General features: G+C 39.7%; 4 protein-coding genes across 7 annotated transcripts in view; 2 read left to right on the top strand and 2 right to left on the bottom strand.

Moving 5' to 3' along the window:
- Positions 1 to 3379: 3379 nt before the first annotated feature.
- Positions 3380 to 5057, bottom strand: Pnn (desmosome associated protein-like protein pinnin). The gene is made up of 5 exons (XM_076391536.1): positions 4825 to 5057; positions 4393 to 4585; positions 4132 to 4305; positions 3769 to 4063; positions 3380 to 3690 (listed from the first exon to the last, which is right to left on the bottom strand). The coding sequence occupies exons 1-5, from the start codon at positions 4983 to 4985 to the stop codon at positions 3380 to 3382; spliced, it is 1134 nt and encodes a 377-aa protein (XP_076247651.1). The 5' UTR covers positions 4986 to 5057.
- Positions 5058 to 5483: 426 nt separating this feature from the next.
- On the top strand, positions 5484 to 13050 carry Dnapol-epsilon255 (DNA polymerase epsilon catalytic subunit 1). Its single transcript, XM_076391527.1, has 10 exons — positions 5484 to 5569; positions 5661 to 5781; positions 5862 to 6080; positions 6149 to 6381; positions 6466 to 6706; positions 6773 to 11746; positions 11814 to 12085; positions 12160 to 12292; positions 12368 to 12579; positions 12643 to 13050. The coding sequence occupies exons 1-10, from the start codon at positions 5484 to 5486 to the stop codon at positions 12950 to 12952; spliced, it is 6801 nt and encodes a 2266-aa protein (XP_076247642.1). The 3' UTR covers positions 12953 to 13050.
- On the bottom strand, positions 12950 to 14035 carry LOC143187369 (ATP synthase-coupling factor 6, mitochondrial). Its single transcript, XM_076391537.1, has 4 exons — positions 13964 to 14035; positions 13482 to 13630; positions 13282 to 13409; positions 12950 to 13196 (listed from the first exon to the last, which is right to left on the bottom strand). The coding sequence occupies exons 2-4, from the start codon at positions 13622 to 13624 to the stop codon at positions 13159 to 13161; spliced, it is 309 nt and encodes a 102-aa protein (XP_076247652.1). The 5' UTR covers positions 13625 to 13630; positions 13964 to 14035; the 3' UTR covers positions 12950 to 13158.
- A 563-nt stretch (positions 14036 to 14598) lies between these two features.
- Positions 14599 to 26540, top strand: part of Pnt (ETS transcription factor pointed) — a 73844-nt gene continuing 61902 nt past the window's right edge. The window contains exons 1-3 of one of the 4 annotated variants that reach the window (XM_076391530.1): positions 14599 to 14735; positions 19135 to 19244; positions 25107 to 25314. In XM_076391530.1, coding sequence (XP_076247645.1) covers positions 19140 to 19244; positions 25107 to 25314 — 313 coding nt within the window. In that variant the 5' untranslated portion in view covers positions 14599 to 14735; positions 19135 to 19139. Of the gene's footprint in view, positions 14736 to 15408; positions 15597 to 19134; positions 19245 to 25106; positions 25315 to 26540 lie in introns of those variants that run through there. The other 3 variants (XM_076391532.1, XM_076391529.1, XM_076391531.1) reach the window with 3 other exon arrangements.

Below are 26540 nucleotides of genomic sequence, written 5' to 3'. Positions count from 1 at the left end.
TTTCCTGGCTTCCCAAGCCTCGACCAAAGGAACCAATGATAGTTTTTCCAATGGAACCTACGATAGCTTTCGTCAAATTTCGCGATTCGTAGTCTATCGTCACTAATCGGTATTGAAAACCAATCAGAAATGTCTACTCCCACTCCTCGGAAAGCCAAGACGCGGATTTCTACTCCGAAATCTAGTCGAACGAATGACCAGCAGAGTGACAACGCGAATTCAAAGAGCAACGGTTTGTGTTCGCTTCCGTGTACATTTCTGTTGGCTGTCGGCGCTGTTTTCGACAGAGAGGAGGTGCGAGAATGTTTTTTTCCGTTGACGTTTAGGCGAGTATAACATAATGAGGAGCGTAGCGGCGTGACAAGCCGTCCCTTTGAAATACGAATATCCCCTTTCGACTTCTGCGGTGAGATACCCCGCCCCGATACTCTCTATCGCCCTAGTCAAAAGGAGCGACAGAACCTGCCCACAGGAGCTACTTCTTTGGAAGTTGTTCAGTCTCAGTTTTCTTGGTTCTCATTAAAGCCGCGGCGATCTTATTAACCCCAAGAAGGAAAAGGGGGACAGCAACGCAATGCTTCGACTTAATCGTGATTCCTTTTCTTTTTTAGTCTGGAGCAACAGCTAGTGATTCGAAAGAAATAGGTATGATTTTGAGATTTTCACGAGAAGAGGTACTTGCTAGAGACTTCGAGAGTTTCCCCTTTCTAATATCAAACGAGTGGACAGACATTGGCCGTGAAGAAACGTGTAAATTTTCAGCTCGAAGATAGAAGTGTGGCGTGTGGCGTATGATAAAGGTAAGTACTTTGAACGTTTCCGCGGGGTGTAGATGAGGAGAGACCCTCTGAAATACGGCGAATGGTAGCGGGCAGCGGCGCAAGGTTCGGTCTCGCGGCACGCGGGCCTTGCGAACTTCGTCGCGCTCGATTACGAGCTGCGCCATGACGAAGATACGCTAATAAATTAACGGGTAAATAAACCCTCCACGAGGGAACCGTCCCGACGCGTATCCACCTCGCTTAGAATAGAATAGAATGTATTAGAAGAGCGAGCACGATTAATGGGCCGCGGTCCCCACGCGGGTAGAAGGTACGGAACGACCACGTCTATCGGCAAACGTACAATTTCCTGGCAACGAGGGGGAACAACGAGTCTGGCTGAGGAGCTTTTCTTACTTAAAGTTATGCGAGATTCTAACCGAATATCGCTAAATTTCTTAAACGACTTAAACGAAGAAATGTTGAGAACCGTGAGGACAGCGAGGATAGGTAGATAGGTACTATCATCTTAAATGATAGAAAAATCTAAAGAACGAAATAGTTACTCGTTAAAAGCTTCGAGCTTAGATTTGAAACAATAGCATCGGTTCTGTGGCAAACTGGGAAAAGGAGAAAATAGGCGAAAGGAATGAAAGGTGGTAATTAAGAGAGCGAGCCGTTCGTTTGGTCCGGAGACGGAGTCGAGCTGGTTTTCCATTCGGTGTACAAATAGCTCAGACACCCCTGTCCCCTGTCGGCTTCTCTCATGTCACCGCGACGCGATGCGTCGCGTCGCGTCGCACGCTTCACGCTTCCGCGCTATCCAATGCCGGCGTCGTCGCTCTTACTTTTAATCTATTTCCTTTTTCCATTTCCGCGACTGGGACTCGTATACTTATCCTAAACGATACTCAAGGGCGGCTGCTGCTAAAGAATTAACGCGACAAGATGGTGCTAGACTATGACTAGCTTTTATAGTTCATTTCTCAGGATAAATTACAGATTCTAGTAGATATAAGTGTTGTAATGGGATCATTTACAACGTATGTAACGTTGAAATATAATAACAGTTGCTTTACATTACTTTTCAATTACATGCACTCAAAATGATTCGTAGTTTCGTTCAATGTTGTTTACCTTTTTATTCAGTAGATCATTTTTCATTTCGTATTGTATTTCGGTACGTACTCGAAGAAAAACAGAAAGGAAGGAAGGCGGTAAACGACGGCACAGAGACACATTAGCCATATTCCGAGGTTGCATGGCGGAACGCCCCTTTCATGCCATCCCCTCTTTCCCTCAAATATTACCGGGAAGATAGAAAGTCTGGACGAATCTACCCGCGAAACTTCGGAACCGCGTTTCACGTGTAAATTGCTTAACGAATTGCCACATTTAATCTCGCCTGTTCCCGCCTATTCCTTTTTCAGTTACAAATTACCGGAGAAATAATATCTCGTCAGATATCGTGTCGTAAGGCAATCAGATTCGATCATTGGTTTACGTCACTTATATCGAAATCGAAAAGATAAATGAAAATTATGGAATCTACTTACAGAAATCCTGAACTTTGTATCTATTTAAACGATTATTGGCCAATTAGCTGGTTCTCGATGACTGCTCAGGTACTGTTCTGTTAATTACGCACAGTAATGCACTGATCATCTCTCAATTATGTTAATGCACTGAAGTTCACTCTAAATCGACTTGGATCGGTTTCTGAAATGTTTGTCGATAGTTACCAATCGATAATGGAGCAAGAGAGTTCTGAAAATATCGGTTTTGATTTATATTAAGATACCAATATTATTAACTTTCGTTAAAGAATGTTTATTTGAAGAGTCATACTTAGCAGAACAATGTAGATTGCGATCGAATCAGTACTAAGAGTAAAATGTAACAAAAAAAGTAATGCTTAAATGAAATTGAAGTGATCCGTTCACTTCTTTTAGAATATTGCGATTTCAAGTATCCACTAGAGCCATCTAGTGATTATACTTCCAATGCAACTGAAATAGACTCTGAAGAAAAAGTAGTTCCTACGTAATTATATGGAAAACCATTAATCCTATATCATCAGGAGATATGATCGAGGTCGAAATTCATGTACTTTATTCTGTCGTACAAGTAAAGCATTAAACTCTTTATTTAACGCTTCTCTCTTGCCGTATAGGTATTAAAAGTTAGATACTGATACAAAGGAAATAATGAGCAGGTTATTATACATAATCTTTTCAATCTATAAAAGTTCTGAATTACCATGTTATTTCGTCAACATACTTATTTCTCCACCACGTTCTTATACATATTCTACTCGCAGAGTGATAGATATTTAACTGATACACACTACAATAGCCATAATACAAGTGTGTAACATTTAAAAAATATGGAACTCCGCAAACTACAACTACTCTCAATTTCACAATGCATGATGAAAAAATGAGTATGTAATTTGATGAGGGGAATGAAGTGTAGTCTAGACGAGAACGAGTAGAAAGTGAAACTCTTTCGAAAATTGTAAAATTTATCCATACTCGTAAAGAGTACGGAAAACTCCATTTTTTCGTTGGACCATCCAATGTACGCAATATGTACAACTTCTGTAAGTACATTTAATACTAGCCATTATTTTCATCCTTTGCTTCATCTACTTGTACTTCCTCCTTTTGCTCAGCCTCAGTTGAATTATCATAGTTCTCGTTCTTCTCAGGCTTTGTCGAAGTATCGGCTGTATCATTATTTTCAGTTTCCATATTATTATCTGGATTTGGATCACGATTTTCCCCTCCCTCCTCCGTTGATTGCTGAACTTCTGTCGTATTTATCGATGTTGATCCGTCGAAACTTTGTTGGTGTTTTCCAAGACCTACTTGGACCTCTATTAATTCAAGTTCCTCGATCAAAGCTTTTTCTCTTCTTTCTATTTCCTCTGCAACATCAAAAAGAATAAATATAATCAAGGATCTTTCCTCATTGTAAATATATTTGTTTCACAATAGACAAGTACCATGTAGTTCCTTTGCAGATTGGGCCAATAGAATGTCAGTTTGTGGGTGCTTGCGCTTTGGTACATAATAAATAGACGGTTGTGCTCGAGTTTTTATAAATGAAGCAAGTGGCAATTGTGCAGCACGCCAATCCTGAAATTGTCGACTGCGAGCTAACTTTGCCTCTAACGCTCGTACTTCCGCTAATTGCCTCTTGCGCGATAAAAACAACTGTTGCCTTTCTCTTCGTAATTCTTCCTTTTCCCTTCTTCGAGCTTCCTCTACTCTTGCTTCCACTTCTGCTTTTTTATCCTCCTACAATAAAATGAATTTTTTAATAATGAATCATAACAAGATAATTGTTATATCAGTCACCCATATACCTTAGCCTTAAGTTTAGTTTCTTCTTGTCGAAATTTCTGTAACGTTCCTAAAAGAGCTCCAAACATTCGTTTATTCCTTTGCCGACTGCGTTCATCTATTCTCTCTCTCCTGATAACTTCTTGCCTAGATGGAATTTCTCGAGGGGTTGCTATTACTCTTGAAGACACGGCTGGCTAAAATGTATATTTAGTAACAGTATTTACAACAAAGTATTAAAGCATACAACCATAAAAAAGTAAACAAATATTATAGAATCTCACCTTTACGACAGTATCATCTTCATCAGCACTGTCATCATTATTGGAAGGAACACGTGCACTTAAACGACTGAAAACTGTTTTTGGTTCTCCATTTGATCCTTGCCATCTACGTTTACCACCAGGCAATTCATTGTTGACAAAATCTGATACAACTCGTCGCCTATCTTCTTGGAGAGGTCTCTTTTGTGATAGTCTACAAAATTGCATTGCAAAGCATGCATTAAAATTCGGATATATAGTAAAATTGATATAGTGTTATAGAAATACGCAATATAGTAGTACTCGAACGAAAGAATGATAGGTTATGCTTCGAGATAGTGATATTTCAGTCTACAATTTGTAAATTATCTACGAGGATATAACTTTTCAAGCATACATATTTAACCACAATTTTGTAAAGAATATTTGGAAAAAAATCATTCTGAATTGAACCTTGGCGGGGGTTGTATCGGACCGTTTTCTCCATCGGGAAGATCCCGGCCCAAGATCTTCCGAATACTTCGATCAAGTCCTCGAAGACCATCTCGAGCAGCTTCTAATTGCGCTTCTAATCTTTCGGCACCCCAGGCCTCTTGTGTATCTAATTTTCTCATTTATTTTACTTTTCCACGTTCACTGAAATCACAAAATTAATTTATTCACCAAACCACAACGATTGTTGTTGGACCGCATCACTGCTGTAGAGCCACCTACAATTTCATCCTCTTTTCCTAATCGATAAACCTTGGGATTTTTCTTTACGCTTATAGATCACAAGTCTAGGAAATTTCTCGTTACGGTAACAATTTTATCTGATAATTAGACAAAATAATCAAATATAAGTGAACAATTAAGACCGTTCATAAAAGATATTTTGCGAAAATAGTGAAATATTAACCCTGTATTTCATATGTGAATAAAAATATGAACACCTAGTATAATTCACTTTGAAGCTTAAATAATCTTTTGGCGGGCAAATTACAACCTATACGTAGAACGTTCGAATGTCACAATGCTATCGTAAATAACGATGTCTTTCTCTCTGTTCATATTATTAAACGTTCAAAAGGAATAGTGTTAATTACGTTTTATTTATCTGACTATCGAGAAACATGGCAAGTTTACAAAATACAGGAAAATATCAAGTTGATAGAACAACCACAAGAAATGATCAAAATCAAGAAGGAAATGCATCAGAGTATTGCACATTTAATTTTACAGTAGCTCATAGATTTATTTACATATTTTAACATACTACAGATTTTATTATCGTTCACATAATTTTTTAGGGAAGCTTCAGGAGGCCGACTAAATGAAGTCAATGAAAATATCAGAGTGGATGGTTTATATGGATTTCACAGAGTAACTGACGTAAAAGAAAGAACAGGATTTCTTATCAATATGCATGCAGTAAGCTGCACAATAACATTAACTTTTATTTTATATCAACACAAGTAACATTCTTAAAATTATGTTAATTTTTTTCATAGACAGAAATTATAGAGGATGATAAAAGATTGCTAAGTGGCGTAGATTATTACTTTTTAGAAGAAGACTGTACTAGATTTAAGATTTCTTATGCATACTGTCCATATTTTTATATTTTATGTAGAAAGGACACATATGAAGAAGTTTCTACTGGTTTAAATAAAAAATACAGTGGACTTATACATAAAATGGAAATACTTTATAAAGAAGATCTGGATTTGGTATGATGAAATTTAAAAAGCATGAAAAAATTAAATAGATTTATACTTATTTTTCTTCACTTTTTTAGCCAAATCATCTCATTGGTTTAAAACAAAAATACTTGAAAATATCTTTTGTAAATACAGTGGATTTGAATAAAGTGAAGCGTGATATCATAAAAGCTGTAAAAGTAAATAAGGAACGAGAAAAAACCCACACTTATTATACAGATATGTTATCAACTGTGTTAAATAGAGATTGGGACACAGTAGATCAGAAAAAGCAAACTATAGATTTTACAGATAATATTCTTGATATTAGGTAAATAATTATGTTTATATCTTATGTTCAATTAATCCTGTTTTTCATTCTACTAATGGTATTTTTCTTTTTCTTTTTTTGCAGAGAATATGATGTCCCACATCATGTACGTGTGTCTATAGATATGAAAATTTTTTGTGGTAGTTGGTACAGTGTAAAAACAAGAGGACATGATGTACCAATTATTACAAAAAGAGATGACATTATTGAACCACCTGACCCCATTGTATTGGCTTATGATATTGAAACTACAAAACTTCCTTTGAAGTTTCCAGATGCCAATACAGATCAAATCATGATGATATCATATATGATCGATGGACAAGTAATTTTTGTTTTAATAGACATACTTTTATTGTACCAGATTTGCCTATACTATGCTCAATTTTAGGGATACTTAATAACGAATAGAGAAATAATTTCAAGCGATATTGAAGATTTTGAGTATACTCCAAAACCGGAATTCGAAGGTTTTTTTACCGTTTTTAACGAGCCTAACGAAAAAGCTACGATAAAACGGTTTTTCGATCACATTAACGACATTCGGCCACATATATTTGTAACATACAACGGTGATTTCTTCGACTGGCCATTTGTCGAAACCAGGGCAGCATTCTATAATATGGAGATGAATGACAGGATTGGTTTTTCCAAAAATCGCAACGGAGTATATTCTAGCAGACCAGCTATGCATATGGATTGCCTTTGCTGGGTAAGACGTGATTCATACTTACCTGTAGGATCTCAGAGCCTGAAATCTGTAGCAAAAGCAAAACTTAGATATAATCCAGTTGAATTAGATCCTGAAGAAATGTGTCGATTAGCTGCTGAAGAGCCAGAGACACTGGCAAATTATTCAGTTTCTGATGCAGTTGCAACGTATTATCTCTATCAGAAATACATCCATCCTTTTATATTTGCATTATGTACTATTATTCCCATGGAGCCAGACGAAGTACTCAGGAAAGGATCTGGTACATTATGCGAATCTCTTTTGATGGTACAGGCCTTTCACGCTAATATCATATTCCCCAATAAACAAGAATTAGAATTAAGCAAACTAACAAAAGATGGTCATTTATTGGACCAAGAGACATATGTAGGGGGACATGTAGAAGCTTTAGAATCTGGAGTTTTTAGAGCCGATATACCCTGCCGTTTTAAGATAGTACCAAGCGCAGTAGATAGTCTATTAAATGGTGTTGAGAATGCTTTGAAACATGCTATACAAGAAGAGGAAAAAGTACCAATTGATATGGTTACTAATTTTGATGAAGTGGTTGAAGAAATTACAATGAAATTGAACGCTTTAAAAAATCAGCCCCTAAGATTAGAGAATCCTGTAATTTACCATTTAGATGTTGGCGCTATGTATCCAAACATTATCTTGACTAATCGGCTACAACCATCCGCTATGGTCGATGAGACTGTTTGTGCTGCATGCGATTATAACAAACCAGGGGCACTTTGTCAAAGGAATATGAAGTGGATGTGGAGAGGGGAATATCTCGCCGCTAGTTTAAGTGAATACCAGAGAATGCAACAACAGCTTGAAACAGAAAAATTCCCACCACAGTTTCCTGGCGGTCCGCGACGAGCCTATCATGAGTTGTCTAAACAAGAGCAAGCTGCATATGAGAAAAAGCGACTCACAGAATATTGTAAAAAGGCTTATAAAAAAGTCAAAGTTACAAGAACGGAAGAGAGAACGCAAACGATTTGTCAGAAAGAAAATTCGTTTTACGTTGATACTGTAAGAGCATTTAGAGACAGGAGATACGAATATAAAGCGCTTACTAAAGTTGCAAAGCAACAAGTAGCAGCAGCTTTAGCAAAGGGCGACGCAGGTGAAATTAAATCTGCTAAGAATCGGGAAGTATTATACGATTCTTTGCAACTGGCTCACAAATGTATTCTAAATTCTTTTTACGGCTATGTCATGAGAAAAGGATCCCGATGGTTTAGTATGGAAATGGGTGGTATAGTCTGTTATACAGGAGCTCATATTATTATGAAAGCTAGAGAAATTATAGAGCAAGTTGGTCGTCCATTGGAATTGGATACTGATGGAATTTGGTGCGTCCTACCAGCGTCTTTCCCCGACAATGTAGTTGTTCACACAACTCATCCAAAAAAATCAAAACTTGTAATATCTTATCCGAATGCTATTCTTAATTTTATGGTCAAAGATGAATTTACTAATGATGCGTATCATGAACTTGTCGACTCCGAAAATTTAACATATCAAATTAGGAGTGAAAATTCTATATTTTTCGAGGTAGACGGACCTTATTTAGCTATGGTATTACCTGCTGCAAAAGAAGAGGGGAAGAAGTTAAAAAAGCGTTATGCTGTTTTCAATTTTGACGGTTCGTTAGCGGAATTAAAAGGGTTTGAAGTAAAAAGAAGAGGTGAACTTCAACTGATTAAAATTTTTCAGACATCTGTCTTCGAATCATTCTTGAAAGGCAATACATTAGAAGAATGCTATGCTTCTGTAGCCAAGGATGCAGATTATTGGCTCGACATACTTTATAGTAAGTGCGCAGACATGCCAGATTCAGAATTGTTCGAACTTATATCTGAAAATAAATCAATGTCACGCAAATTAGATGAGTATGGAGGTCAAAAGTCTACGTCTATTTCCACTGCTAAGAGATTAGCCGAATTTTTAGGTGATCAAATGGTAAAAGATGCCGGTTTAGCATGTAAATATATTATTGCTAATAAACCTCAAGGAGCACCAGTCACAGAACGGGCTATACCATTAGCAATTTTTCAATCAGAACCAGCAATAAGGAGACATTATTTACGAAAATGGTTAAAAGACCCTACTTTACAAAATGATGATATACGACAAATTTTAGATTGGAATTACTATATCGAAAGATTGGGAAGTGCTATTCAAAAAATTATCACAATTCCAGCAGCCATGCAAGGACTTTCTAATCCTGTACCTAGAGTAAAGCATCCAGACTGGTTACACAAAAAGGTAATAGAAAAAAGTTCAACACATAAACAAAAGAAAATCACTGATATATTCAGTAGAGTAGAGAAGGAACCAGAAACAAACGATGATAATGATAACTTAAATCCATCTGATCCGCGTGATATTGAAGACTTAATGAGTGGAAATCAAGTTTTCAAGAAACCACTGCCTGTTGTCCACAAGAGAAAAAGGCAATGCTCAGATGAAGAAGTAGACAATAGTAATAAAGACTGGAAAGAAGTTTTGGGTTCACCACCACCAATGGGTACAACAAAAGAAGAAAGGCTGAAATGGTTGGAGTTTCATAAAAAGAAGTGGGCTTATCAGGCTCAACAAAGAGCTCAATGTCAAAAAACGAAAAAAAGCAAAACATCCATAAGAGACAAAGATGAAGTTAGTTGGGGTGTTCAAAGGAGCATTAATACATCTACGTTAGGTGGTTTCTTAAGAAAAGCTCAGAAGAAGTTACTTATCTCGCCATGGCAAATTATTCAAATATCGGCGACAAATGAACCTGGTTTATTCCGATTATGGATATTGATCGATAAAGATCTTCAACATGTACGTCTGGTAATACCACGCATATTTTACGTAAATAGTCGCAAAGCAAAACCTGATCCAGAACCCGGTAAGAAGGTATCTTGGACAAAAAGCTCTAAAGTTCTACCGCGATCGCGACCCACCTACAATTTGTACCGATATTCTGTTCCTGAAGCGCAATACCAAATGCATAGTCAGGAATTATTGGAAGATTTAAGTAAACCAGAAATTGAAGGAATTTACGAAACTCAAATGTCATTAGAGTTTAGAGCCATTCTTCAATTAGGATGTATCTGTACAGTTGACCCTAAAATTGCACGCAAAATGGTAGATGGTGCAGACACATTTACTTTAGATCAGTTAGAATTCAAGAGCATTGCTGTACAACCATATCTTAAAAATGTTCATGAAATTAATTACATTTTTTTGTATCATCATTGGAGTTCTAATCATCAAAGGGCATTATGGGGTCTTTTTCTAAATGCAAGTAAAAGGGCTCACATATTTGTTTTGGATACAGTTTCATCGAATCAAATGCCTAACATGAATACCATGTACACTCAGGAGCGAAGCACAGTTGTATCTATGCACGGAGAAAATAAATTAAGTGCTTTGCCAGAGTCGATGCAATTCGTGCTGCGATTCGAAACGAACTTTCAACAAGTTTGCCGCATTTTGCAAGCAGCTTTAACTGCATATAAAAATGAAGCACATGGTGCAACAATATTAGTTACTCAAACTGCTCTAGACAAAACAGCATTGGTAACGCAAATGCCATTACTTAATGATTTTCCGTTAATTAATACGCACGTGCAAGATATCGAAAATCTATACAACACATTAGAGTGGCAAAAAGTCGGTTCAAAAATAATGATACGTCATTATTTTAAGAGTCAACAGATTCTTGAATTGATGACAGAACAATGTAGATTCTTCCACGCACCTATCGGAAACATTCCAACAGATCCTACTATATTTGGTGCAGACTTATTTTATGCTAGACATTTACAAAAAAATAACTTTGTATTATGGTGTTCGCCGACAGAAAAACCAGACCTAGGAGGCAGTGAAAACGATGATAACAGATTATTAACAGATTTCGAGGAAAGTTCACACTGTGCCGCAAATAATCCTGGAACTTACTCCAGCGTATGTATTGAATTAGAACTAGAAAGTTTAGCAGTGAATACTTTACTGCAATATCATCACATTCACGATATCGACGGAACCAGTTCTTTTGTTGCCTTCAACAATCAACAAACAATGTCCGTCCAAGACATGGCAAAAGGTGATTCAATGACAACTGTGATTCCTAGTTATGACGAAACTGCACTTTGCAGTTCTGCCTTCAGAGCATTACGAAGTATGGTAAATGCTTGGCTACTGGATGTTTCCGTTTATAAGAATGTATTCGCAGATTATCAGATTATTCATTTTTATCGGTGGCTGCGTTCAACTAATGCTTTACTTTACGACCCTGCACTGAGAAGAACTCTACATAGTTACATGAAAAAGTTATTCATACAATTGTTAGCCGAGTTTAAGACGTTAGGTTCTATCATCATCTTTGCAAATTTCAATAAAATCATAGTATGTACTAAAAAGAGAACTGTGAGCGACGCATTGGGTTACATGGAATTTGTTGTGCAAACTATACGCAATAAAGAAATTTTTCACAGTATTGAAATCACTTTTGAACAGTGTTGGGAATACTTAATATGGCTTGATGTTTATAATTATGCTGGAGTAAAAGGGAAATTGCCAAAAGATACAGAAGAAAATACTGAGACGCGAGATACACTTGATGAAGATGCCGAGGATGATGACAATGACACAGTGAGTAGTCTGATTCTTGTTTTACATTATTAATTTACAATTTTTAAAAAATTTTTCTATTTTTAAGCCCGAAATAATTATGAAGTGGAGTTTAATGGAATGTCTTCCTAAAGAAGCTGCATGTCAATCAAGTTTCAACGCTGTAATAGCGGGATACATAAACGCAATTTATCAATTCATGTCCGAAAATGAAGAAACAAATGCTACTGTGAGGCCTAGAAGAAAATCGACTAGTTTAAGTCAAAGTTTAACAGCACAGTTGGGATTAGGATCGCTCGAAAATACTGCGGAATTTGCTAAAAAACTTATCTCAGGAGATATGTCTCAAAAACTTTTCCAGTAAGTACTTTTCTATTATTTTTATATTATAGAAAATGGTTTTGTCGCATACTGATTTTATTTCACTGTTGTAGAATTGTGCAAAAAATATACAAGAAAATTCCAGAAACGGAGTTGACTATAAAAGAATATCCAAATTTAGATTTAGATGGTAAAGAAAGCAAAAGAATTAATCCTGCTTTGGAACTAATTAAATCAGTTTGCAAGGTATGTAAAAGTATCCTATAGTCACTTTAATAAGGTACTCAAGCATATTATTAATTTTTCACGCAATTTTTTTAGGTTTTATCTTTGGATAAAGAAGTTGAAAGTGAGGTATATAATTTACAAACAAATATGTTACGATTGATTAGAATCGGTAGTTTCAGTGATGTAGCTGAATGGAAAGATCCATGTATTTCTTTAATATTACCCGAAATTATTTGTAAAGCCTGTAATCATACTAGAGACATCGACCTCTGCAAAGATAATTTTTGTGTCATGGAAGAAAACAGGTATTTAATATTGTGCAAAACATTACTATGCAATTACTTGAAAATATAATATCGTTTTTACAGATATATGTGGAAATGCCCCCTTTGCAAAATGAACTACGATAACGAAGAAATAGAATTCCTTTTGATAGATGCATTAAATCGTAAGAGTATGGGATATATGTTACAAGATTTACAATGCTGCAAATGTAAAGAGATCAAAAGAGAAAACATGAATGAACTTTGTTCTTGTTCTGGGAATTTCAAAACTTTAATTCCCAGAAGTGAAATAGTAAAGTTTGTAAAAATATGCAGATCTATTGCTAGAAAGTGTAATATGGAAACATTAATGGAAATAGTTGAAAATACAAAACTTTTTATAGATTCCAAATAATTTTAAAATAAATTTTTTATTTATTTATGATTTTGTAATTTAAATATCTACATTAATTTTATTAGGGATAATGAAGTTTAATATACGTACATTTGTATTTTTACATATATATATTTTTTTACAACTGTTTACTTAAATATTAAATGTAACAATTTCAATGTGAATCTTCTAATTATATGTATTTTCATACACATGCATGGATGTATTTACTTGCTGGTAATGCCGTTAGTATCAATTGTTGGATCTGAAATTAAATTTTCTTTATATTTCCAAAATTTAATGATATAATAAATACAGTACTTTCTTGTGATTCTTAAAGTAATGCATACCTGGGAACTGAAACTTGGGAAAGTCTGCCATTTGAGACTTTGGTCCACCATACTGTTTGGCAAGTCTTTCAAGTTCAGACTGCAGCTCTTTTTCAGTTTCAGGAGAAGGATCAACTAGTTTTCCACCACTAAATAGATAAATTCAATAATAAACTTACTTCCTTTACGAATTTTGCGTAAAATACATATGATATACTTACGCGCTTTTCGATTTATATTCGCGAATTTTATCAATGAACAATTGCTGTATTGGGTCACTTGCTTTTTGCAATACTGGTGCAACAATACCTATGTTGCGTTTTAAAACTTTCGGAATACCGATGGCTAGACGCTGTGTAAGCATTTTGATCTAAAAATGAAGCACAAATAGCGACTTATAAATTCCGAACTTCGAAAGCAGCAAATGACAAGTGATAGATACAACACTAATTTCGATATTTGACCAATTTAACCATACAGTGCAGAATTATAACAATTTGGATTTTCAAATAAATGGGAAATTATAAAAGATTATTGAATTTCTCTTACGTAATAAATACTATATAATGTCTTACTAGGTTATGTTCATATTAAGTAACATTACCACGAAAAAATAAAATCAAAAATCATAAAATCTTTACGTTTTCGTTGCTTCAAAATCAAACACAGTTTAAAATTATTTCAAATAATATACTAATCGTACTTTTTATTTAATCCTCTTGTCGGTAAAATCCGTCGATACTGGCCACTAATCATAAACTATACGTTAATGAAGACTGACCTCTAACTTATATTTTACAGGCCTAAGAAAGTCGTTTGGAATGCTACGATGCGATAGGCTTGAAATTACACTGTGCAATAATATTCAATTTTTATTTACTTATTAAACAGATTATCAGATAATCCATCTAGGAAATCAAATACTTCTTTTTATTTAGATTTCAACTAATACGTATTAAATATTTTTCTATTGTTCTGCTGGACTATTCCTATTTTTAAATGAACTACCTCTAAATATTAAATCTCAGATTATTCTATGAATTATAGAAGCCTTTAAATGAAAAATAGAAATGAAAAGCCAGAATGTGCGATGGAATTCCGTAAACCATCTATATCGATTTGCATACATCGTGACTGTAGCTGTCGTTTCAACGGAAGAAACCAGGTGTCGTGACCAATGACAGGTTAGGACGCGTGAGCCTATGTCTGATTGGTCGAGCGCACGTAACGCGGGGTAGTGGGAAGGAGGAACCCGCTGTTGGTTTCATTCATGAACAGCTCGGTCGCAGCCATAATACATTTGTAATCTGTATTGTGTACGGGTAGACCGCGTTAGTGCTGCCGATGTGCGTGCGCCTCACAGTCGTACACGTGATTCTTGTTTTATGTTCGGTTTCTTTTTGGTGTTTTCCGTGTGCGTTGTTCGACCATTTGACGTTACTGCATTCTTCACTGGATTTTACATCGGAAAACAGGTAAGAGTGCACGTTGAAACTTATTAACCTGCGCGGTCCCTGCATGCTACAACGCGCGCGAACGTGTCTTCGAAACTTTTGAACGTGTACCGAGCACACGATTCAAACTTTATTAATGAGATAATAACGTGAAAGGAGACTACGAGAACATAGCAACCTCTTACGAAAGGGTAGAACGTAGCGGTCACGAGAAAAGTGTACGCCTACGTACGGTCAGGCCTATATTTGTTTTGACGAAGTGTTCAGTGGTTACTTTGCATCCCACGGCTAGGTGGAAATACCGCTAAAACGAATATTATATTTTCATTCGGATGCATAACGTGTTAGATTCAGATTGCTTGTATACTCAACATTTTATATTTAGCCTTTTCTTGTTCAAATCAATGTTAATGAAATTTAATCGTGTTTTCGGCCCGTGTATTTTTGTCATGGCTGGGTTTCTCGTACTCTATTTGATTGTGTGTACAACATAGATCTATTTACATTAATAATAGCTTCGCTTTGACTATTCATCTAACAAACAAAACGTCTTCTATGTCTATCAGACGTCATGCTGCATCTTCGTGCCATCTATGATTTATATCTTTGACTTTATATTTGTCTAGAGTCGATGGAATCGATTCTAGAATTAGAAGATCAGTTCTCTTTTGCGATTGATTCGATTCGATCGCAAATGCTATGTCGTGTGCTTGTTTGATAATCGGTATCGTATCTTGCGTCTTGTACAATTTCACTTTTATCGTTCCGTTCGAACATGTCTTGCGTTCGTGGAATTTTTTAATGGTCGCCTCTTCCAAGTAAACGGTCAGTGAAAATTATTTTTCATTTCATCGAAGATGAACGATACTTGTTACGATGATGGTGAGTCACGTAGCACAATGAAATCCATTGTAATATACAAGTGAAAGAGTTTACAGCTTAGATAATGGGTTTTCATTGCAATCATTTATGTATTCTCATCTCTTTATTGAATAATTTGAAACAATGCAGGTTTATGTTATTCCATTATTTAATATAATTGTTTGCGGTACTTAAACTTATTCGATTTCTATGGGATGGAATTTGGACGAAAATCGTTCTGCATATGTGTATGTACGATAAAAAATTGCCTCTTGAAATTCGTCACTCACGAAGTCACCTAATAGAAGATCATCGTTGCCAACCTATTAAAGACAATAGGAATAGGCAATTGAAGCGTGGACTTTTGCGATGTGGTGGCGGTTGGATTGAAGTTGTATTTTTAAGTTTATTCGAATATTTGACGCGAAGATAAACAGTTTCTGTCGGGTCTGGATTAAGTTTTTATACGGCGTCTGCGTAAGATATTTCACCGGTAACGGGTGTAGGTAATATTTTCACCGAAACAGTGTTTTGATGTACGCATGGAAAGGAAAGAAAGAGATAGAGAAAGGGGATGTCGATAGAGGCGTGGAAGCGAGAGAGAAGAGCGCGTTGGACAGTGTATGAGTTGAACATACACGAGGGGATGAGATGGCTAGCCTGGCAATTTAAAAAAGGAACGCGATGCCCTCGGTGTTGGTGGGTCGAATGGTTTTTGTACACTTTCTCGGATCTCGGGACTCGGGGAGTACGGCATGGCAACGTCGCGACCTACCATGCTTCCCTCGTTTGTCTTCTCGGCCGTTTCTTCTCTGCCAAAGACGCGACAAATATCAAAGGCCAGAAGACATATCGCGATGACAAAGCTGCACGTACGTTCGTGACATAAAGGCAGAAAGATATGAAAGCATGGCAAGAGATAAAATGACAGAGCATGCGTACAAAAAAGACGAAGAAAGATGTTGATCGGATTAGAGGAACTGAACGAGTTTGCAAAACATCTTTCATAAGGTAAAGATATTGAAAATGAAACACTTTTATTCCGAAATATTTCGTTTTGCCTTCTTTACCAAGCATTGAATCGATGCGTCGTTTAATGTGCGTGAAGCATGCTTTGGTATGACGAAGTACTGGTCGATTACTGCTCGATAATTGTAGATCGAATCGGTGCTATTTCGATAATCGAAATTGCTTGTCTAACGTCCGCGGAATGAACTCGTCGCCGTGATTTCTTTCGCGCGTCTTCGGTTTTTCAGACGAATTCACGGCATTATGGCTTGAAAAGCGAATTTCCTCAGTTTCAATTAGTTCGAAAGTCAAAGGCACGTTCAGATTTTTCTTTATGTGGGATCGCCTTGGGTGCCGAGAACTCGTATACGGGTCCATGCATCTCGTGACCTGGAGGAACGTCTGCCCGCATCTGGAAACCCAACGGCTGCTTCTCGAAAGATATTATATTGCTCTCTCGGCAGAGTTGAAACAATAGACACTTCAAACTCTTGGAAGGAGAGGCCAGTTTATATACGGTGGTTCAGAAAAACGTAACGAGATCGTAGCAGTTTTGTGATTAGGAACTTCTGAAATTTACAAGTAAGAATTTTACAACTCCTTTTTTCCGCCATATTTGCTTAGTGACGACTTCTCCGATAGGTTAGGTTTAAATTTCATAAAGCATGACTAAATCGAAATTTCTCGTTTGAAAATTTAAAAATCTTCCAGTATTGAAATCAAATTTCTTGAAATTTCAAATATTTCAAACAAATTTATTTCAATTCTCGGTACAGAATTACCCATTCGTTTGAATGATATATACGTGGATGGAACTCGAATAGCGTTACGGCTCTGCTTTGTTCCTATCAAACGATCTTTTCTTTCGCTTTCGTTGCTCAGAAACGCAGGTAGACGCATTCGAGGGGAAATGGCATCTTCGTGTTTGTGCGGAAGTTGACCGGACACACTTTAAAAGCCAGTCGTGTCTTCTCAGTATCCACCGATTTTCAGATACAACGGAAACTCTCTCGAACAACAACAGTTGCAGCCTCTAAACTGATATAGAAATTCTTACGAGTGCGTTTAGTTTCGGGAAGGTCAGTCAAAGTCAGAATTGTCTCTGCAACGCGATTTCATTTGATAGTGAACTGAGTCGTTGTGTTAGTGTTGATCCAATCGATCTTTACGACTTTCATAAAAGTGAAGACCGTTATTACCTATCATTTAAGGAGATTTATGCGTTTGCCGTTTATCTCGCGTACTGGTTTCTCGCGGTCGATTCGTCTGAATATTCTCCCCTGGAATTTGATCCGTTAACGCCAACGTACATTCGTTATTTCTCGATGTAACCATTGCGGTATGCTTTTAGAAAGCTCTTGCGTCAGATAAGCGAATCATACTTGGTATCTTTTGCCTGTTGGATCGATAATCATCTACTGCGCGATAAGAATTGTTATCTAGTTCGATCGCGAACTGAGAACCGTTGGCCATGGTTGGGGTCTCCGAAAACAACTGTTGCGAGGACGCGGAACTGATGATCCCCACCTCATCTCGGGGATTTTAAGCGTTCCGATTAAATCCTTGAGATTATTTGTGTCTCTGTTTCGCGCGTGTCGTACAAATTCTTGTTAGAAGCGTTTAACTCGGGTTGCTATCTTTTTTCACTATTTCGATAATTACTTGAACAGATAAAAGTTATCTTTTACCTTGAAAGTATCTCGATTTTTGTCGAAGAAAGAATATTGTTTCCCCTTTGGGAAATCCCAAGCACCTTGTATAACAGGAGGGTTAAAAATCCGGAATTTTAAAAGGCTTTGTAGTTGAGGCAAATTTTGCCCGCGTCTAAAGAGCCGTGAGAGTCGATGGCGATGCTCAAGCACTTTTCCACCTACCATCTGTCGTTTGAACTTCCAGCCAGAGTAACCTGATCTTTGTAGAAACCAGGGTTCGAAAACCTTCTACGTATATAGGTAGTACGCTGCTCTGCCTGCACTTCGCATCCCCTTACGTCCGAGTCTAAAAACTCCGACTTTTGGCGTATCTTGCAGAAATGCTCTCGATCTGCCGCTTCTTCTTCTGGATGTCATCCGAGTTACACAGATGTTTCTATACCTATAACATGAAATAGAATACATAATCGATAGAAATATGTTTAGCTCGTAAAAGTTGAGTTAAAGAGGTTGGCACAGATGCGCTATCTGCTTTTGGATAGGTGGAAGACGCGATATTTCGCAGTTTTAGAATAGGGGATATGGGGGAAAAAGAAGGACTCTTGTCACGTAGAAGAGAATTTACTGTACAGGTTGGAAATAAAAAGAGAAGGGCATGATTTAGCATCTCCAGGCCCAGACTCAGTACAGAAAAGCACGAATGCGTGCGCGGTTCGTTGACGTCTGTTTTTAAAGCTCGTCGCGACCGCCGTTAACCGTCCCAAAGTAAAAGTTATGCTTTTCACGTGTACCCACGGCTAAATATCGAAGTTACGTCCGCGAACGCCGCGATAAACTTCCACCGAATAAACGAATTTATTTAGAAGACCTCTACAGCCAATCGGTTTGTTTTGTTGCAGCCAAAATGGATATGGAATCCCTGTACGACTACGGGGAGGAGGAACAGGACTTTTACGAGGAGAGTCCTGGGACCAGAAAGGGATACCCCATCGATCACAGATCCATCAAGGTCAGTGGTGCACTTTGAACGTTGTCTCGTAGCTCTACTTGTGGCATTCCGGAAGGAGGCCTCAGTTCTAGGGTTTCGATTCAACTATGAACGGAAGATCCCCCAGGTGACGCGTAATTACACCGTAATCTAATTTTAGAACAGGCAGTTCGCGCAATTTCGAAATAGAGGTTTCGCTGTTGGCAAAAAGTTTCAGTCCCTATGGCTCCAACGTTATTTTCGGGATTCTCTTTGATGGTACCGCTGCGCCGCCCGCCTACCTTTGCCAACGCTCGTCCTCGTATAATTCTCATCGACACTTCTGTTTTCCTCTGGTTTTCTCTATTCTTATTGAAAGTATAGATATGTCTGCTTAAAGATGAAGTTAGAGAGTGAGAGGTGTTACTGTTAGCGTTACAGTTAGTGTTACAGTTAGAAATGAAAAGAAAAATTGAAAGTAGAAATCGATCGTCTGTAAGCGTGTTTCTTCTTCGCAAGGGGATTAATCAGGGTCGACGAAACGTACCGTATTATTTTGGAAATTGTTAATTAACCCTGACGCATCGTAGCGCAGGAGATGCAGGCTCTTGGTTGCTAGCGATTCGCTGGCCAGCGGAACACGTCGAAATAGGCCAATCTGGCTCTATTTTCGCGGTGATAGTTGACGTTGGCAACCGCGTTGGCAGAGTCACGACAGTACGAGTGCCAGTAACAATTCGTTCTCCTCTCCTGCTCTCTGCCTTCGTTTCATGAATGAACGTAGAGTCAGTCGCTCGTTTACCATCCCTCTCGGCACCTCTCTCGCTTTGCCTGCCTGCTAACCGTCTAACGGCTAACGCTTCTAATGCGTTCCTCCTTCCCTTTCCGCTATTCTCTGTCTCTCTCTCTCTCTCTCTCTCTCTCTCTCTCTCTCTCTCTCTCTCTCTCTCTCTCTCTCTCATTCGCAGCCTTCTATTATTCGTGCTCTCGTTCCTCTTCATTTCACTACTTCGTACGCTTTTTTCCTTTTCTTGAGCCATTCTGGCGGAGGTGTCAGTTGTGGTATGCTCGTATATTATCGTGCAAAAGATATTATATTTATAAGGGTATTTTTAAACGAGTTTGCATTCGAGAAGAAAAATAAAAAGTGAGGGCTACTGTCTATTGAGAGTGAAAGGAACATGAAAGAAACGGAAAGCGACGAGAGAGCGAGTCGATTAGAGTATGTCGAGGAATCGGGCAGGAAGAAAGACGTGTGGTTCAGGGTAGCAAGCGCGGGAGGGAGGAGAAAGGAGGGAAATCTAAGTCGCCAGAAATAGCAGCCCTTCTTGCGTGGTGTCGGCCAGACCTTCTGTATGCGTGGCTCGTTCTAGTCGCATGCATGCACCGTTGCCTCCACTCTCTACGTCAATCTCGCCACACGATGGATCGCTGTATGACCTCCCTTACCCCGCTTAGCCCTTTTCATTAACGTGACGGGGGTTGTCGGAGAATAATGTCGTTATATAATCTAACGCGCGTCGTACACGTGGCAAGTTATAAAAAAGGTCACCTTTCATATCATCCCAATTGACGATCGTACGAAATTTCGATTGCGATAAATTCGCTTTTTCAAACAGATACTTCTCAGAATACGTTCCCCTTATTCTATAGTCTTCTTCAAAAGTGGAGGCACAGAATTCACGAAAATATTTTGAATTTGAAAGTAATATCGAAATTGTATTCTTGCCTGTTGGAGAAAAGGGCGCGTAAATTGGAGGATTTTGAATCGAATCGAAGATAGACGGCTGTCTAGAGCAATCAAGGATTATTGATTTAGGATTAAACGATTTGGGCGTGGTGCATCCGCTTCCTCTTCTACCTTCTCGCCGCCTACAAATTGCACTCTGTTTTCCTTTAACGATAATTGAGAGTTTAATCGAATTAGCGAGCAATTTTTTCGCTCGCTAGATCGAGAATCGGTTACCTTTCATTATATAACGTTACGTTACGTTTTGACATTTTTCCGAAAAGCAGCTCCTTTTCTTCCAGCCATCTGTCGATGAATATTAATAAGAGGAAAGCATAACAGCTGCTGGACTAGCTGGCCGCAGGAACTGGCCACTTGGCTCGTTTCTCTGCCGGAAGTTCTCTGCAGAACTCGCCCGAAAAATGATATCCCTTCTTTACGCTTCGACCCTTTTCTCCTGCAGCTTTCCCCATCGATACGATCCATCGATGGAACATCGTGGAATGGTCGAGCAAAAGTGGATGACTCGATAGGTCGTGCCGAGAGATTTTTAGTTTTCTAAATATACATATGTATAGGGTAACCTTTGCGGTTAGATGTAAAAAGGCTTGTTCGCGCAGAGTAACTGTGTCCGATCAGTCCTTGGTATTTGTGTCGCGAACGAGCCAATCTAGCGGAAAAGTTTTCAATCGCGCGTGTCCTCTGTCATTCATCGGAGATAAATAGGTTCGGCGTATAAATAGATGATGAACGATGAATGGCGAGCGCGAGGTTGCATATTCATAGCTTGCTCTTCATTGACGATTTCGCCGTGCTTTCTGGAGAACGGCCAGTCACGAATTCCATCCAAGATCGATGGAGTTAATTTTGATTCAACGTTGAATAGAGAAATAGGATTTGCATCCTGTGCTAATTCTTCGTTAAAAACCTATAAATGGAATGTTTAATCGATATTACTACTAAATGCGCCTTGAGATGAAAAATTGCACCGTTCGATGGCTTCTTACGGCACTTATCTTATCAGTTGTGTATACTCTCGCATGCGCCGAGGCGACATTCGGTCTAAGAAAACATCGATATTACGTTCATTCATGGAATTAGACTCTATAATCCATGGCCGTCTGACAGTCGATTCATTCCTACAAAATTATCAACGCGACTGTAGCCAATGTCTACGAAAAGAGAAAAATTTGCTTTCATGTTTCGATGAAATCGAAAATTGTCTATGAATTTTCCGTCCAACTGGTTGCATCGATAATCAATTATTCTTCCATATGCAATCACGATTTGCTCGGTAGTCAGCTTCATCAAACATGGACAGCAAAACGTCGCATCGATTAATATTTTATTTGACACATGTTTCCACGTGTCAATATACCATCGAATGTCTTGAAGTATTTCAGATAATTGATTCGTAGCGGGAATTCCATACCATAACCATGACTATTTTACAGTAATTGCAGACAAATAGGTAGATTTGCGAGCGCGTATTCGATCTGAAAAAGATATTCTTGAAGGTTTATGCTGGTCGCGACTAGTGGCTTTGTCGCTGGGTGGCTCGAATAGATTTACATGTCTAAAAGGATCATAACTGGGAACGCGGTGGAAAATCTATTTTTGCTCAGTCGTCACTTCGAAACAATCCTGCTTGGCTATTGCTCGTTGGAATCGTTTAGGATCCGCGCACGAATATTCTCTCATATTCTCTCATATTCTCTCATATTCTCTCAGATTTCGGTGGCGCCTTGCATCGCTTGCACGAGCCGACCAAAATATCTTTCTAATGTTCCACGTCAGCGTAGATTGTAGCTGCAATCTCGGGAAATTGAAAGGCAGCAAAAGATAAAGAGAGCAAGTGAATTTGTGCGGGGACGGGAAAAAGCACGCTAATAGCTTCTTTTCGTTTCTTCCCTTCAAGGGCGTTTTCGACGATCCTCGGTCTCCTTTTCAATCTCGCCTGTTCGTTCTGTCAGCCAGCCCGTAGTTCTGCTCTCGTCTGTCTCCTCTCTCCTCTCCCCTCTCTCCTCTCTCCTCTCTCCTCTTCCCTTTCGACGATTCTCTCTGTTCCCCTTCCACAGAGACCTCTGTTACTCATTCATTCAGAGAATCGAGTCCGAGCCCGTTCAGAATGGAGCATAATGTCGGGTTCTCATACGAACCGGGTCGTCGTGCTAAAGAAACGGACTTTATGCATAGAGATGGAAGCTTAACGCCTCGCCACCGTGTCCTTCTCGCGGAATTTCTTTCTGCTCGACTTTGATCGTCGCTCTGGGATTCGTGTTTAGAACAATGGCGGCCTTTTTGTGACCATTTCCTTTGGAAACCCTCCTCTTTTCAGATTTTTTATAACTCTATTATGGTCAGAGAGTGGGGCAGCCAGTGGCCGACTGTTTCTCTCAATAACCATCCTTGTAATCGATGTTCAAAGACATTCCACCGATTTAATATTGTTGTAAGAAACGGGAGACTCGGTTGAACGGCTGGTAAAATAGTTTTGTCGAGACATAAGCGGCTCGAACGCTCGATCGCGTCCGTACATAGTGGATACGTTGTGGAACGAATCGCGACGCGGCAACGTGTATCGTTCGAATGCCGATGATGAAAGAGGAAGAGATAGGTAAACAGATAGATGAACCGGGAGAAAGACGACAGCAAGGAACGCGTGACAAGAATTACGATCCCCAGCTTATCTGCATACACGTGTTGCGCGTGTATAGACCCGACAATACACGACGCTGGAAAATAATTATCGTGGAAAGCACAGTGGGGCTGTTGTTCGAATCACTGTCTCATAGAGCCTCTCATTCACGCGGCTCTTCCTCCAGTAATCTTTGCTGGACGATCCGCTCGTTAACGCGAAATTGGAGCGAGTTCCCTCAGGTTTGCGAATTCCATCTTCGGACTCTGGCGCAAAATTGATTCGTCCAAGATGCGCATAGAGTGTCCCAATGACACTGCAAAGTTTAGTCTCTATGAGTTACGAGCGTCTGCTGATGGAGGAAGGGTGACTGATGTACCGAACAGACAAGAGGGGCGAGGGGAGGCTGGAATGAATTAGTGGGGTGGCGAGGCGAAGAGGAGAGGAAAGCAGAGGGCAGCGTAAAAGGACAGCGTTGAAGAAGCGAGGGAGTGGAGGGAGTGGAGGGAGTGGAGGGAGTGGAGGGAGAGATGGGAATAGCGTAGGTACGGCGAGCGTTGCATCGCGTTGCATCGCGTTGCATCGCGTCGCATCGCGTCGCATCGCGTCGCTGCGCTGTCGTTGCATTGCGTACCGTTGCGTCACTCTCTTGTGCAGCGTTTCATTCAACTTGGAGTAGTCCCTCGCAGCGAAGGTCAAGCGGTCGTGACTGTCGCTGTGCCGACTCGACGTATCCTTTTATGCTCTCCCCTTTCTTTCTCCTTTTTTCTCTTTCTCTATGCGTCTGGGTTGCTAGACTCTACGACGCGACGTCCGAGAAAGATCGCGCCATCGATATACCACTGCAAATTAATCCAGCTCGTCTAGGCTTTAGCCAAATTTGTAGCAGATGCCCTAGGGCACGATGTCTTTGAAACGAATAGTAACTCTCGGAGCGGGCCCGTTTGCACCATGGTCCCTCGTCTCCGCGTCGTCGGTCTTTCTCCTTTCGAGTTTGATTCCCGATCGCCTTTGCGGTTTCGTCTGTCTCTGTCCGTCTCGTCGTTTTTCGATTCACTTACTCGTTAGTCTGGGCCCTTTTCTCTCTCTTTCTCTATTCCGAACTTTCGTCCTGTTTCTCTCGCCCCTTGGTTCTTATTCAGTGATTTCACTGGTCTCTTTCTCTCGAGTAACGTTGCGGGTCGAGCTCCCTTTATCCGCCCCTTCCCCTTTGTCGCCCTCGCGCGGTCATTCTCTCCTCCCTCCCGCTGCTCTTTTTCCGCTCTTCTCCCCTTCCGGCACGTCACTTCAGCAGGTTCACCGTCCATTCATGCCTGAACCGAGACACCGTCTCCTCGCGACTCTCTTTCATCCAGTCTCGTACGATCATGACCTTCTTTATCTTTCTCTTTCCTTGCTTTCCTTGCTTTACTTGCTCTAGAGTCCCCTTGAAATCTTTGAAAATGACTTTTTCGCAAGGGAAGGGAAAAGAAAAAAGAAAAAACAGAGAGGTAATTGATGCGATTGATAAGATAGCAGAATGGTGGTCTTTTTTCAGCGCGATGCTAGAGGCATGGGCAGCTATCTGGGAGGCGGCAACATTAGCGACGGTGGCGGCATGTTGACGGTTATGGCGAAGTTGATGAAACAAGAGCTGGCCTCTGATGCCGAGGAAGAGGGCCTGGTGCCTGCCCTCTCCGGCAGGTTCACCTCGATGCGGAAAGTGCCCTCTCTCTCCGACCTGTCCGACCCGGAGAGCTCCCTAGGTGAGTTTTTGCCAAAGGTTTCGCATCTCTGCGCTGCTTACGGAGACCACGGTCAACTGGAAATCGCGGCGTCGCGTTTCAGTCGTCAATTTCTGGAGCACCGATCTCCTTCTTACTTGTTAGCCCCCCTTGATCGATGGCACCTTTTCTGCACGATAGGTACCGTTCAACCGATCGCCTCCCCCCCCCTTCTTTCGAGTTTCTTGTCGCGAAAGAGGAGTCGAAAAGCATGCGATTTCCAGCCGAAAGTCTCGGAACGTATCGCTTGACCGTAACCGATTAGCTGAACCGATCGCATCGCGAATTAGATAACGAGCACGATTCGTCACGTGGTCGTGTATCGAGTGTTGGCGTGAGAAAATTGCATGGCTACGAGGTGTGTTTACCCGAGCTGGTGTGGTAATCGCCGAGGCAAATGTTTCAATTAGCCATGTACGCGGCCATTGTAGTTTTAACGCGTTACGAGATACCCATTGTACGTTGCTAGACCGCGTTTTGTACGCTCTGCGTTCTGTTCATTTATTTCACGATTCGCTATTCCCCTTGTGGAGGGGTGATTTTCTCGCAGTTACGCTTACAATTAGATACGTGGAAACGTGACTTAGGCTCTGGGCGTATTGTCTAAAAGTCTGCTATCTCCAGGTGAAATGTTGTTTACCAGTATGGCGAGGAAATGGGAGGGGATTAGGTCGAAGGAATTGTTCAGTCAGCTTTTCACGGATCTCCTGAAACGCGATCGACGCAACGTGTTCTGTTAACTGTTGGGATTCTGACACTAAAAGGTGCACTTACATCGAGTGACGCTTGCATAATATGAGCGGTAGCTGCATAAGCACTTACTCGTGTATAACTTGTCCGATTAGATCGCGCAGACTGGCTCGCGCGATGCGTGTCGCGCTCTGTTTTAACATTTAAAACGTGCAGAGAAAAAAGTCGAGAGTTTGTCCGGAGAGGAAAGTCTGCGGGCTAATGTTTTCCTCGTACGCGGCCTTCTTGGACATCTGTAAATTTTCAATGGTAAATTTCCGATGGTAATCGATCGGAAAGGTCACAGATTCGTTGAGAAATATCTCGAACTGATTTGCACAAGACTTGCTTGAAACTTGGAAGGACAGATTCCGTTCGCGACGAGCTCACCTTTACGCGTTCACACCTATAGAGAGCGATCGAATCTGAATGTTACGACGATAGCCCACGCACAGTGCAACGTCCACGTGCTTATCCGA

This window comes from Calliopsis andreniformis, unplaced genomic scaffold, assembly GCF_051401765.1.
Source record: "Calliopsis andreniformis isolate RMS-2024a unplaced genomic scaffold, iyCalAndr_principal scaffold0022, whole genome shotgun sequence".
NCBI lineage: Eukaryota > Metazoa > Arthropoda > Insecta > Hymenoptera > Andrenidae > Calliopsis > Calliopsis andreniformis.
Note: the sequence above shows the minus strand (reverse complement) of the source record. Positions and strands in the feature narration are given on the sequence as shown.